At 42.4% G+C, this 12,196-nt stretch overlaps 1 protein-coding gene across 10 annotated transcripts in view; it reads right to left on the reverse strand.

Annotated features, from left to right (window-relative positions):
• Window positions 1–5,389: 5,389 nt before the first annotated feature.
• Window positions 5,390–12,196, reverse strand: part of LOC149322916 (E3 ubiquitin-protein ligase HUWE1) — a 131,742-nt gene continuing 124,935 nt past the window's right edge. For all 10 annotated transcript variants that reach the window (XM_089484705.1, XM_089484709.1, XM_089484703.1 and 7 more), the window contains 10 exons: window positions 11,950–12,105; window positions 11,361–11,606; window positions 10,935–11,052; window positions 10,190–10,330; window positions 9,631–9,918; window positions 9,417–9,522; window positions 8,686–8,803; window positions 8,015–8,196; window positions 7,478–7,668; window positions 5,390–5,915 (listed from right to left, as the gene is read on the reverse strand). In XM_089484705.1, the coding sequence (XP_089340831.1) occupies window positions 5,813–5,915; window positions 7,478–7,668; window positions 8,015–8,196; window positions 8,686–8,803; window positions 9,417–9,522; window positions 9,631–9,918; window positions 10,190–10,330; window positions 10,935–11,052; window positions 11,361–11,606; window positions 11,950–12,105 (1,649 nt within the window). In that variant the 3' untranslated portion in view covers window positions 5,390–5,812. The remainder of the gene's footprint in view (window positions 5,916–7,477; window positions 7,669–8,014; window positions 8,197–8,685; window positions 8,804–9,416; window positions 9,523–9,630; window positions 9,919–10,189; window positions 10,331–10,934; window positions 11,053–11,360; window positions 11,607–11,949; window positions 12,106–12,196) is intronic.

Here is a 12,196-nt window from a genome sequence, read left to right on the forward strand (position 1 = left end):
TTATTATTATTATTATTATTATTATTATTATTATTATTATGCACTCCCCCCTTTACCTTCCCCACTGCCTCCTCATGAGCTGGGCACACCTCCAAGGGAAGTGCTGGGCTGAAGCCGCCTGTTATTTTTATTTTCTAAGAAAGCCTCTGAGCCCATGCTTAGGTGTTCTTGGAAATAAAGATGGTACTGGAGGCTGGCACTTCACTTTGCAGTACGTTGTGTTTAATTTCTATTGTAATTCATTACCTTTAAAAAAAATAGGAAGAGCCTGGGGTGCAGCAAAGAAGATGCCTGCACACAGTGCCCACAGGCAATACACAAGAACAGCCTTGAAGGCACAATGTAGGTTTTGAAGCAGCAAAAGGGAAGACCCAACCTGTATATATATCTTACTCTCTTCCTCCACTTTATTTAAACAAAGGTTTTTCCTCTTCCAACTCTTGCATAGCTCTGATTCTCCCATTCATAAAAAGGATGGGAGATCTCTGAAGGTTGCAAAGCCATCATCACCCATGGAAACTCCACAGCACTGAAAGGTGGCCTGCCGGATGTTTTGCTGTAGGCAACTGCTACACGCATCCAAGTGACAATTGACAAAGCTGGCTGGCTTGCATGCTCCAAATGGGCTTCAAACTTTAGAGATCACAAATGACTTAAGAAAACCCACACCCCATCCTGTGTCCAATAGCCATTTGTTTCCATTAAGAGTTCTGCTTATAAAAATAAGAATGAACGTGCCTCAGAATGAGGCATTAACATTTCCACAAGTTCCCAAATGTACGTTTACGCAAACCGAGCAGGATGTGGCCCATTCTGAGACATCTATTATTGGGTTTGTATCCCACCCTTCCTGGAAGGTAACAAACATAGGATTCTCTAATTTTAACCTTACAAGAACTGAGGCCTGTAAGCTGGACTCAAAGACAGCGGATTTGCTCAAGGTCATCCTCTAAATGTCATGGCCAAGTGTTTATATTTATTATTTGATTTATATCCCTCTAGGGAATTTGAAGCTGGTTTAACACACCAGAATCTACCCATGTCGCAAACCAGACACCCTGCAATCTAGAGAAGGAAGAGAGGGGATGAGATCTTATATCTCCCATTAACCTAAGAACCCCAAACGCTTTACTGTTGGCACAGGAGACTTCACCAGGCATAGCATCCACATATATAATCTATTTTTAGAATCTTAAAAACATTTCACACCTTTATTGATCATGTTACTTCAAACTCTGAAAGATTCATGTGAAATTACCAAAGGAGAAGTTTATGCCATGTGGAGACTTGTTTTGGGGCACTTCCAAGTTGGCTTAAGGCAGTCCTATCATGGGGTTTCTTGGCAGGATTTGTTCAGAAGGGTTTTTGCTTTGCCTTCCTCTGAGGCTGAGAGTATGTGACTTGTCAAGGCCACTCAGTGGTTTTCCACGGCTAAGCAGTGATTCAAATCCTGTTCTCCAGAGTCATAGTCCAACACTCAAATCACTAAACCACATTGGCTCTTATTGTGGTGGAGGGAAAGTCAAGGATAGCAGAGCTCTGTCATGTGCAATGCCATATACAGTAGGTTTTCAGGATGGTTTTGGGGTTCTGCGACAAAAAGGGGCGCCTACCTGGACAAATAATCACATTTAATATTTAATATCGGGGCAACAACTACAATACAACAGAGAAGTTTAAATATACCTTTCAAAGCAGTGGGATGGAGATAGTATTCCAAATGTTATGGCTTAATTATACAGGAAAGGAAAGGAGAGAGGAAGAAAATGGAGACTGAACAGAAACACTGAAAAGTGTGGTTACTAGCAGGTTAAAAGGGACTATTCTCAGGTAATTTTTCCAAGCATTGGTGAGGGCATTTAAGATACCAGAATTTTATTACTCATGAAATACTTTAGCAAAAATTGGGATGTCTGAAATGGCAAGTGGGCCAAAGTGGTGTGGGGGCTCAAATACATGAGGAACGTTATTTGTTGTACTCATATCCAGTACTAAGTTTGGAGGAAGAGGCATGTCATACTGTGAAAGTACTGTTGCTTAAAGCTTCAGTCCAACTGTTAGTTCCCACTACAGCCTACCCATTAAATCAGTTGAAGTCCAAAGTAAATGTGGCCCAGTGAGTTTTCTTTAATGGAGACTAACAACTGGATTTAGGCCAAAGGGAAGCAAAGCAGCAGTTGTGCACCATGATTACTCTTTGTGCTGCTGGCATCATTGTTAGCTTCTATGAAGCTAACAACGATGTTTGGTTCACACTTTTTTGTTGCCTCTTCTTCATGGTTCAGTAGCATGTACCAATCAATGACACTCGTCCCTCCACATTTGTGGCTTTGACTTTTGTGGATCTGATTAGTCGCAGATTTTATTAATATGTTCTCTCTAGCAACATCTAGGTCCTTTAGTGCAACTCCGTGGTCAACTTTAACCAAAAGTTGCAGTGAAGGACCTACACATTCCTAGAAAGAACACTACTCCACAAGGCATTTGTAGCTCCTCCAGCACAATTCTATGGTCAATCTCTGGCAGATGTTGACCACAGAGTTGCACTGGAGGACCTAGAGATTCCTAGAGAGGTATTATCTGAAGTAAAAACAAAGTGTTTTCGTTATTTGTGGTTTTTCCAAATTCATGGGGGTCCTGTGCCCCTAAGCCCAGCAAATGTGGAGGGATGAGTGTACTGTGTGTGTAGCAATGGTAGCATAGGGCTGGAACAAGGTTGACAGGATTCAAATACCAATTCAGCTACAAAATTCATAAATGACACTGAGCCGCTAACTACCTCTCAGAACATAAAATGGACTCCTGGTGGGAGGAGGAGAATTGAGAACTAAGAATGCTTTTTCAAGTTTCCTGGTTGAGAGACAAGATACAAGTCAGGGATGAGGAACCTGTGGCCCTCCAAAAGTCAATGAAGTGCTGTTCTTCACGACTGGCCAGACTGGCAAGCACTGATGCAAACTAAGTGTTCAGCAACATCTGGAGGGCCACAAGTTAACCAGCCCTAATCCAGCACCTAACACAAAAACTAGATGCAATTTTATAAGAAGTTATGTAGCATACTATCTTCTACCAAAAATTAGTGGCATGAGATGCTTCTTCCTCATCCAACAATCCGTATTCTAGGGATGTAATAACTATACTCATCCAAATACTGAACTGCATGTCCCATCATGCTGCATCAGTACCATATCCAGGTTTGATGGTAGTTGTAGTTTAATACAATTGGAGCATCAACTGTTCCTCACCACTGCTATATTGTCGTACTGTAAGAGTGTATAGTGGTAAAGCACTTTCAAGCAGTGATTACTTCCACTGCAGTAATGTGACAGTAATATCACAGACAGGAGTGTTCCTGGGTTAAATATTAATATCCTATGGGACAGGAGTGACATGGACTGATTTCACTCACTGGCTAATTCTGGGTAGTCCACCTTTTGGCAGCTTGTTGGGATTTTCACAAACATCACTGAAGTGGGCAAACTCTGGCACTTCTTGCATTCTTGAGCAAGAATGCAGGTTGCTTATTCTGCTGGAGTCATAGTTGGCAGAAAGATGTAAGGAAGCAGACAAGGATGAATAAGCTGCATACCAATGGAGACATGAGCAACAATAGGGCAGAATGACTTTAAAATCGATTCTGCATTGTACAAAAAGGGGCTTGCAGGGGTCCCTTGGTACAATCCCTATCACATCTATCTAAAAGGATTGAAATTAACAACAAAAGGACAGACATTTTTAATGCAAGGCCCTGGAGAGCTGCTGCTAGCCTAGCTAGCATTAGACAATATTCACTCTTAAGCATAGCCTGGGAAAGTTACTTTTTGGGTAACTCCCAAAAGCCCCCTGCCAGAATGGCCACTGGATTATGGGAGTCATAGTCCAAGAAGTAACTGAAATTTCCATGCTGTGCTGTACGGCAACTTAATATAATGGCTAGACAAGTGAGTTGCTGAGAAAAGAAAAGAGGAAAAGGGAGGGGAAACAGAAAGAATGGGTAGAAAGATGCAAATGGAAGATTGAAAACCATTTGAAGTAAATATGGCTAAGTCTTTTTAGCTTCAGGCTTGTACCAGGAAAAATATTGCCATCTAACAGAGGATGCGGAATATTTTTTTCTCAACAGAAAAACAAGGCTAAAACGCAAGTAAAACAACAATGATAAAAATAAATTATGAAAAGTGATAACATCAAAGTAATTCTAGATCAGAGGGAACTGGAAGGAAAAGCCCTGCTCTAGGCAAGGGCAGGGGAAGAAACCTGTTTACCAGTGAGCTTGAAGACATGCAGCTTCCCTGCCTCTCTCTGGACAGTAATGGATGTATGTGTAAATTTACAGCGCTTTATAAATAAAGGTTAATAATAATAATAATAATAATAATAATAATAATAATAATAATAAATGTATCCCATTTTATGGCTAAAATATGAAATGGCTCTCTTCATTCTTTGTGTCAACTGCTTCAGATCAAGTCCTGGGGGAAAACTGTAATGGAATTTGAGAGAGAGGACTTGAGAACATGTTTATAGTAACAAACACAAATTCCTGGGTTGAGCACAGTCCTAGCACATGTTTTCGGCCTCAGCTATTTTTTCATAGTAGGCTGTTGGTGGACCTCAGGATTGTAGTGGAAAAAAAGTAAATCTCACACACCTGAAATCTGCCCTATAGAATCAAAGAAGCTGCATCCAGGATTAATTTCAAAATGGTATTTATCGCTCTCTCCATACAGCCAACACATGTGCACTTTGTCTCCATCTAGTGGCCATCCACACCCACGCATAAAAAGCACTAGCAGATACTCAGGTTTAAATCCCTACACAATTTTTGATAGCAAAGTCTCCAACTTTAAAGCACAGAATAAATTCTTTGGAAGGTTTTCCAATTTTCCAAGATGGTTCACTCGCTTCAAAGCGGATTTTTAAAATCTGTCTTTGCATGGAATGCTCTGGCAGTCTGGAAATGGTGATTTGGAGTGGAATGTTGAAGAGAGGGAGCATATGCTGGGCACTGAGGCCCCAACCTGTTCAACGGAAAGTCTGGCCAGCATCTCCTGTCTGGACTTTTCAGACATTGTCCCAAGCAATTCTTTCCCAACCATGTGCACTCCCAAGTTCAGTTATACCTACACTGGACTGTCTCAGGATGCAAAATGACACCCCAACATGGTGATTTCGAATGACACACAGAGCAAAGAGATTCCCCTCTCAAATCAAGAGAAGTGAACCCTTCCCACATTGAATATACACACTTTTTTTTGCAATTATTATTCAGAGAGTTGCACCCATGCAGGGTTCTTTCTGCGTGTTTCCCTCAGAAGCTTTTCTTCCCAAAGTCCTGTGACTTTTTCATTCTCACGCTTCCTACCAAAATCAACACAGGCACAATGCATTCTTATCAAGAGTGCGCTTTTATTTTTTTAATTTTTTTTCCTTTTTTGGAATTTTTTTAAACCTTAGGTTTCTTTCCAGCAGCAAATGGGTGCTAAGGAAAGAGACCAACAAAAGAATCCAAACGCTCCCTCCCGCCGCCTCATCAACACATTCCAAGCACAAATTAAGAAATGCAAACTAAACCAAAAAATATATATATATTTATATATATAATTTGTCTTTTTCTTTCCGGGTTGCACCCTGGCCCCGCCTCCGAAGATGGCTGATTGGCTGGGGGTCTCTGGCTCTCTTCAGTAAGGGGGCAGCAGGGCACGCACACACACACAGGTGGTTGGAAAAGGGGAGGAGCATCGCTCGGTTCCACTCCCGCCCGTTGCTCCCCAAGTCTGACAGTAGAAAAATATGGCAGCTGGAACCACCCTTACGCCAGGCCAAAGCCCTCCGAGCACTCCTGGATGGCCAGTAGCAGCATGTGACGCAATTTCTCATAGCTCTCATAGGCAGGGAGGTCCAGCTGGTTGAAACTGGAGAAAGAAAGCAGTAAATATATCAAGAGGGAAGAGTACAGAAAAACACATCAAACAGATCAACTCCAAGCAAAAATGGCCCGGTCCAGATGGACAGGATAGGACGCCCTTGTCACGTGCAAGGGGTGGTGCTTCTAGATGCCCCTTGCCTCTCGCATGTGACGAGGGCGTCAAAACAGATGGGTGCCGCCATTGTTACGTGCCGGACACATAGCATCCGCACGTCGACATTGGTGCACTGTGACATCATAATAACATTGCAAGAAGAACCCACTTTTCGCAGGTTCTTTTTGGTCTGCAGGGAAGTCCCACGGTCTGAAGGCTACAGCTTTCCTGTGGGCCAAAACTAGGCGCCGGGAGCCCATCCTTTTTGGACGATCTGTCCCGCACCAATGTTGCTCGAATGTCACAATTGCTAGGCCTCACAAACTCTCCAGAAATCTTTTAAAACTGTAAACTCCTCTAGAACCTGGCCACATAGCCTGAGAAAAACCACAAAAAACTATGTATGTCAGCCATGAAAGTCTTCAACTTCACTTCTTGCTGCTCAGTAAAGTTGCAAGTATTTTGGACACTGAACCAGCTGTCGGAATATAAGACACATTTGAAGAACCATCTCTTCTGGCAGGCCTATCCAGGCAGTTTTTAATCATGAATTTTAAATATGAATTTTATATTTAATTATTGTTCTACATATTGTAATATAAATATTGTGTACATCGCTTAATATGTGTATTTTATGAAATGATTGTGTTTTGACTATGTTGTAACCCGCCTCGAGCTGTGAGGAAAGGTGGGTAAGAAACAATAATAATAATAATAATAATAATCCTACTCCTCTCACCTTTGATACTTGTCAGCGCTTAATCTGAACCCAGACATCAGCTCCAAACCTATGCTGAATGACCAGGTTAAACCCTTGGAGTAGATAATTTTAGTTAAGCAGGTTTTTAATATACAATTGTGTCAGGGAGGAATTTACACGAGGTGTGTGTTTTAGTTATGTTTTTAACTTTTGTTATGTTTTATGTAATTTTATACTGTTTTTAGCTAAAAGATTTTAATTCTTTTTAAAATCTGTATACATGTGGGCCAAGCACTTTCCCAACCACTGACACTACATCCTACCCCAATTTGGAACTGGGGCCAATAAAACACAGCGGTTGAGTCTTGACAACTCCGTTTTAAGAAATAACACCTTGATTTGTGAGATTAAAGATGTATATTCCTCTATTTCCTCAATGGAAGTAAAACTCTTTCATCTCTCTTCTTATAGAAATCCCAACCTCCAGTTAGGGACTGAAATTGTTCCTCTTGTACCCCAGCCATGGAATTAGGTAGTATTGTTCAAAAGCCAGGAAGACACAGAATAAATTCCGCCTTTTGTTGGGGCTTGGATCAACACTACCTAGACTTAGATTCATAGCATTATCGGTTCATTTCAATTAAATTAAATTAACTGGAGATGGGGACACTGAAAAGTAGTTTGGGAGCATATATCAAAGAAATAACTAAGCATCAGTGAGAGAACATATCAAAGACATCCAGTTGTCCCTTACCACGTGTGAGCAGAAGGCAGTCTGTCTGTTGAGCGGTCATCTCTGTGGATCTGGAATTTCTGGATACCGTTCATGCCCTCCAGGGCAGCAAAGCCCTGCAAGGGCACTTTGGATGTGCCTGTGACAAACTGCAGGAACTTCGCTCTGTCTGCCTGATCAAAAGAACGCAATGCTCGCCAGAACCACTGGATCTGTGAAGGACAATGAGAAAGAGAAGCAAACACAATGAGAAAAGTGTTCGCTTCTTTTAGGCAGCATGAGAAGTCTGGAGACCTTTAGAAGAAGAGAATACCTTTCTACCCAAGAAAAGAGCCCTCTTTGTGGCAAACAGTCACAAATTCCAAATTCTGAATGACATGTCACATATAGCTTTCATAAATTTAACCTCCAAGTCTAGTGTTCATTAGGAAACCAAATTTGTCAGTGCTCCAGAGGGTAATGAAACTGAGAGCTGTCCATTAGGTTTTAACATTACTATTCTGAAGAAATGGAGTTTACCAGAAAAAAAATGTAATCTGAAGAAATAAAAAGGCTAACCTGGATTGAGTTTGCCTGATACTTGTGATACTCTGTGTTGGATTTCAGGTCATCTATGTCAATGGTGGGTAGGCCTGAGATCAGCAGCTCCAGCTCCTGCTCTGTGAAGATGGAGATGAGGCGCTTGGGGATGATCTCATAGAAGCCCTCCAGGAAGGCAGCCAGCTGCTTGCGGATTGCTCCTGCCAGAGGGAAACAGAGCTTACTACTAGGAATGAAGAAATGAAAGGAATTCCTGAATAACCTGCGGCTCAGAAAAGAATAGTGCTTGTAGAGCATTTCTATTCCCCCCCCCCCAATGTATGCAAAATTTACTATTTCTCACATATGACTTGGTTTGCCTTAAACAGGAAGTCGAAAAAATATGACTACCTTTTCCCTGACTTTGTGACTCCCCTCCCCACAATGAAGCAATGCTTTTAAAATTTGTATTTCCACATTCTTTGTTGCACAGTATGTTTGTTTGCACAGTATGTATAGCTTCTGGTAGTTCTGAGACCTGTTTGTAACTTACTACATTAGCAGAGGTGGGGATATTAATATAACTGGTTGATGCAAGAAAAATGGGGTGAAGACACCCAGGTTAAAGCAGAGATAGGATTAGATTCCCAGGTCTCCTTTACAGCTGTCCCCAAAACTGCCCTCTCCCAACACATTCTGCCCCAACACACCTGTCATTCTCATCTGACACACCAGGTGCACATATTCCTTCTTGTTCTCCTCAGTCACAAGGATGTTGGCTCCATTGGGCTTAAGGTCACGTACCTCACACACACCGAACTCTTGAACCTTTTTGTGTGGGAATAGGAGGACGAGAGAGAAGAACAATAAGCAACCAAAAAGCAGATAGCATGGATTCTGAGGGAAACTGCTTTGCCCTTCCTAAAAAGCCTAAAATTCAGTTTGGTGCAGTACTGGGTCTTCTTTTAATCCTTGTTCAGCTCCACAGGCTCCCCTCCACCCATCATTTATTATCATGTAATGTTACAGTAAATCATGAGGGCTGCTGAAAAAGTACCTCTGTATAGTAAAAGAAACAGAAGCCACTATGACCTCCCTATGGCACCATCCCTATGGTGTCATCCTTGGCACAACACTTCCACCACAACCCCCAATAAACACAACCAACATCTACAGTACCACTGCTTTCCCTTACACTAATTATAACCAATGTCCTAATTCTGCAGATCTAGTCAGCTTCAAATATTAGGCATGTCAGCATGTGATTTTTGCGTACAAAATTTGAGTGTACCCAAATTGATCAGACATTATCTTCTACTAGGAACACATGTCCAGTGTACTGATTTTGCAGAATATTTCTTTGCCTCTTCTCTCTTTAGCTTTAACACCCTTAAACAGCCAAAGATCTGAAATCCTCCAACAGAAGGAGATGGCAGGTTACCTCAGTGCTGAAGGTGAGGTCATAGCCCAGTGTGGAGACATCATTCTCTAGGAGATACACCAGTCCCTGGTAGAAGTGGTAATCCTCGCTCTCCATATCTGTGTACCTGCAGGGTTGAAGGACATCAGCTGTGTCAGGAAGAATTCCCATGGACTTATAAAAAAAATGAAGATATGTATTTTCAGCAAGTACCTAAAGCAAATGCATTACTCACCTGACTGATTTGCCCAGGATATGCTTGTAGAAGGAGCGGGTGAAGTAGCACTCTAGCAACCGGTTGTCATACACTGCCTTAGCCACAATGCGCCCAACAAACTTGAAGTAGCTGAGGTGGTTGGGGTTACAGTGAGAGGAAGGATTGATGGTGTAGGTGACTCGGTCACCAGGTGACGTGCGGAAGAGTGCATACATGGGGTTGAACATCTCCCGGGAGATGATCATGTACCACTCACGCAGTAGACCACCAGCGTCCTGGCCTTCTTCCCCTTCAAACACTATATATCTGATAGAACATAGAGGGTACAAAAATTAAGAAATGTTAAAGCAGGAGATGGGCTGGTGGGCCAGTAAGTACCTAATGTATGGTAACTATCTGCAGGATAAGGGAAAACCAACAATGTGCATGTGTTTTGAGGGACACTGGAAAAAGCCTGGAAAATGGCCTAAGTCCCTAAGTAAGTAAAGACAGCCCATAAACTGGTGTGTATGAGAAGAACCCAATTTCAAAATGCTACAAGAAGATTAACAGCTGAAACATAGCATTAATTGCTCACAATCTGTTTTTCATTTCTTCAGGTGACTTGCGATGCAATTCCCGGTAAGAGTCTTCAAAGACATGATCCCGACGCACATGTACAGCCATGTCTTCTTTCCTCAGCCCTTCATCCAGTCTTTCCAATTCTTGCCGGAAGTACCTGAGGAAGAGGTGTAAGCATGTAGTCACCACCTCTGACATGCAGAGTTATGACTACAGGACAACCTAGATAGAGCTGTTCCTGAATATAAAGCAGTGAAAATGTGACATGCTGTTTTGTTGGGTGATTGACAGATCTTTAAGTCACTCCTGGGGAAGGAGAACACTTGCATAGAAACAGAACAAAACTGAACCTTTTAATTCCATCCTAATTGATTACCCAACCCCATTTGTCACTGTGAGAACAGAACAAGGCTACAACAAATGTCTGGGTATTGAAAGCCTATCTATCCCTTGGGAAGGCCTTATAGATTAGATAAAACTTAAGTGCATTAGCCTGGGATAGCACTGGGACAATCTCCCCATGCGTTCCAAAATGGGACCTTATACTCTTTGGTTACACATGATTACAACCCACAGATTAAAAAACTGTATCTGGTTTAGTTCCTCTAGGCTGCCTTGAGTCTCATTCTGGGGAGAAAAGGGGGTATAAATAAATATAACAGTAACAGCAACATCAAAGTTTCCTGCTGCTTTTGTTTTAGAAGCGAGAACCGAAGAAAACAATGTGGAAACAAGAACTGAGATCCCACGCTGAAACTTACTTTCGTTTAACATCAAAGTCCAGCACACGAATGTAATCAACGAGGACAGCAAAGGGACCATCAGCCAGGTGGGTGGTAGACTGACGCAAGATCTGGTTCAGCACAGTGCGGTGTGTCTCTACAAGGCAAGAAGACAAGTGATGTTTCTGTTGTGGGTTCCTTACTTATATTGTCTTCCTTGGATGCTGCAGATTTCCCCGCTTCCCAAATTCCTTAGCCCAAGAACATTATCCAGCTAAAGACCGAAATTAACCACACACATTACCAGTCTTGGCCTGCTAACCCCATCTCTAAGTATTTGATGGTTTCTACTCTCTTCCAAAACTAAGCATCTAGTTGCTCTCCTGAGACAAGACAGCCCAGATCCCACACTGAAGTTCTTATGAAGTAATTCCTCTGAATTCTCTGAATATATCTTGAGCTTACCTGCAAAGCGGAGGAACTTCTGAGTGTCTGGGGGGAGGCTGGAGGAGATGTGCATGGATGAAGGCTCACGGGAGAAAAAGGGGTCAAGGGAAGAGGGTGTTGCAGGCGTCAGAGGGGCAGGTGAAAGAGGTGGAGGTTCATCCTTAATGTGAGCTAGTTGGCTTTCCCGGGTGTCCCGCACTGGTGGCTTGCTTTCCCGCTCTGTGGCATGCACCAGGAAGAAGGCTTCCACTGCTGGCTGCAGAACTGTTGGGGAGAAGAAGAGGTAAGGTCCCAAAGAGGCCTGAAGCAGCCTGACAGCCATCTTAAATATCTGAAGGGAATGTCATCTAGAAGATGGAGCAACCTTGTTTCCTCCTGCTCCAGAGACTAGACTAGAACATGAACCAATGGATCCAAATTACAAAAAAGAGGTGCTGAACCGTGGAATAGACTACTGGGGGTGAAGGTGAACTCACCAACTTTGTGGAGATTTTTAAACAAATTTTCAGGGTGCTTTAATCATGGATACATGACAAGATTTCTTTTGTGGTCTCAACTCTAAAATTCTATAATTTTATGATGTTGCCAAGCAGCCCAGAAATCTTACCAAGCACAGCATGCTGGTCATGGGACTCTTCCAGTTCCTTCAGACACTCTCCTAGCATGTCCCACAATTCATCCAGACTGAGCTGCTCACTGAGCAAAGGCAAATCAGGAGGGCGCTCCTCTTTCTCCTTCTCACCCTGCTGAGACCCTTCTGATACTGTAAGAAGAGAAAATCTCAGCTCATACAGATCCTGGATATAAAATATACTCTAATTTCCTGACTGGTGACACCATGGCACCAATACTAG

Source organism: Sceloporus occidentalis, unplaced genomic scaffold (assembly GCF_023333645.1).
Source record: "Sceloporus occidentalis isolate IW3139 unplaced genomic scaffold, rSceOcc1.0.p SCAF_1, whole genome shotgun sequence".
In the NCBI taxonomy this organism is placed as follows: Eukaryota; Metazoa; Chordata; class Lepidosauria; order Squamata; family Phrynosomatidae; genus Sceloporus; species Sceloporus occidentalis.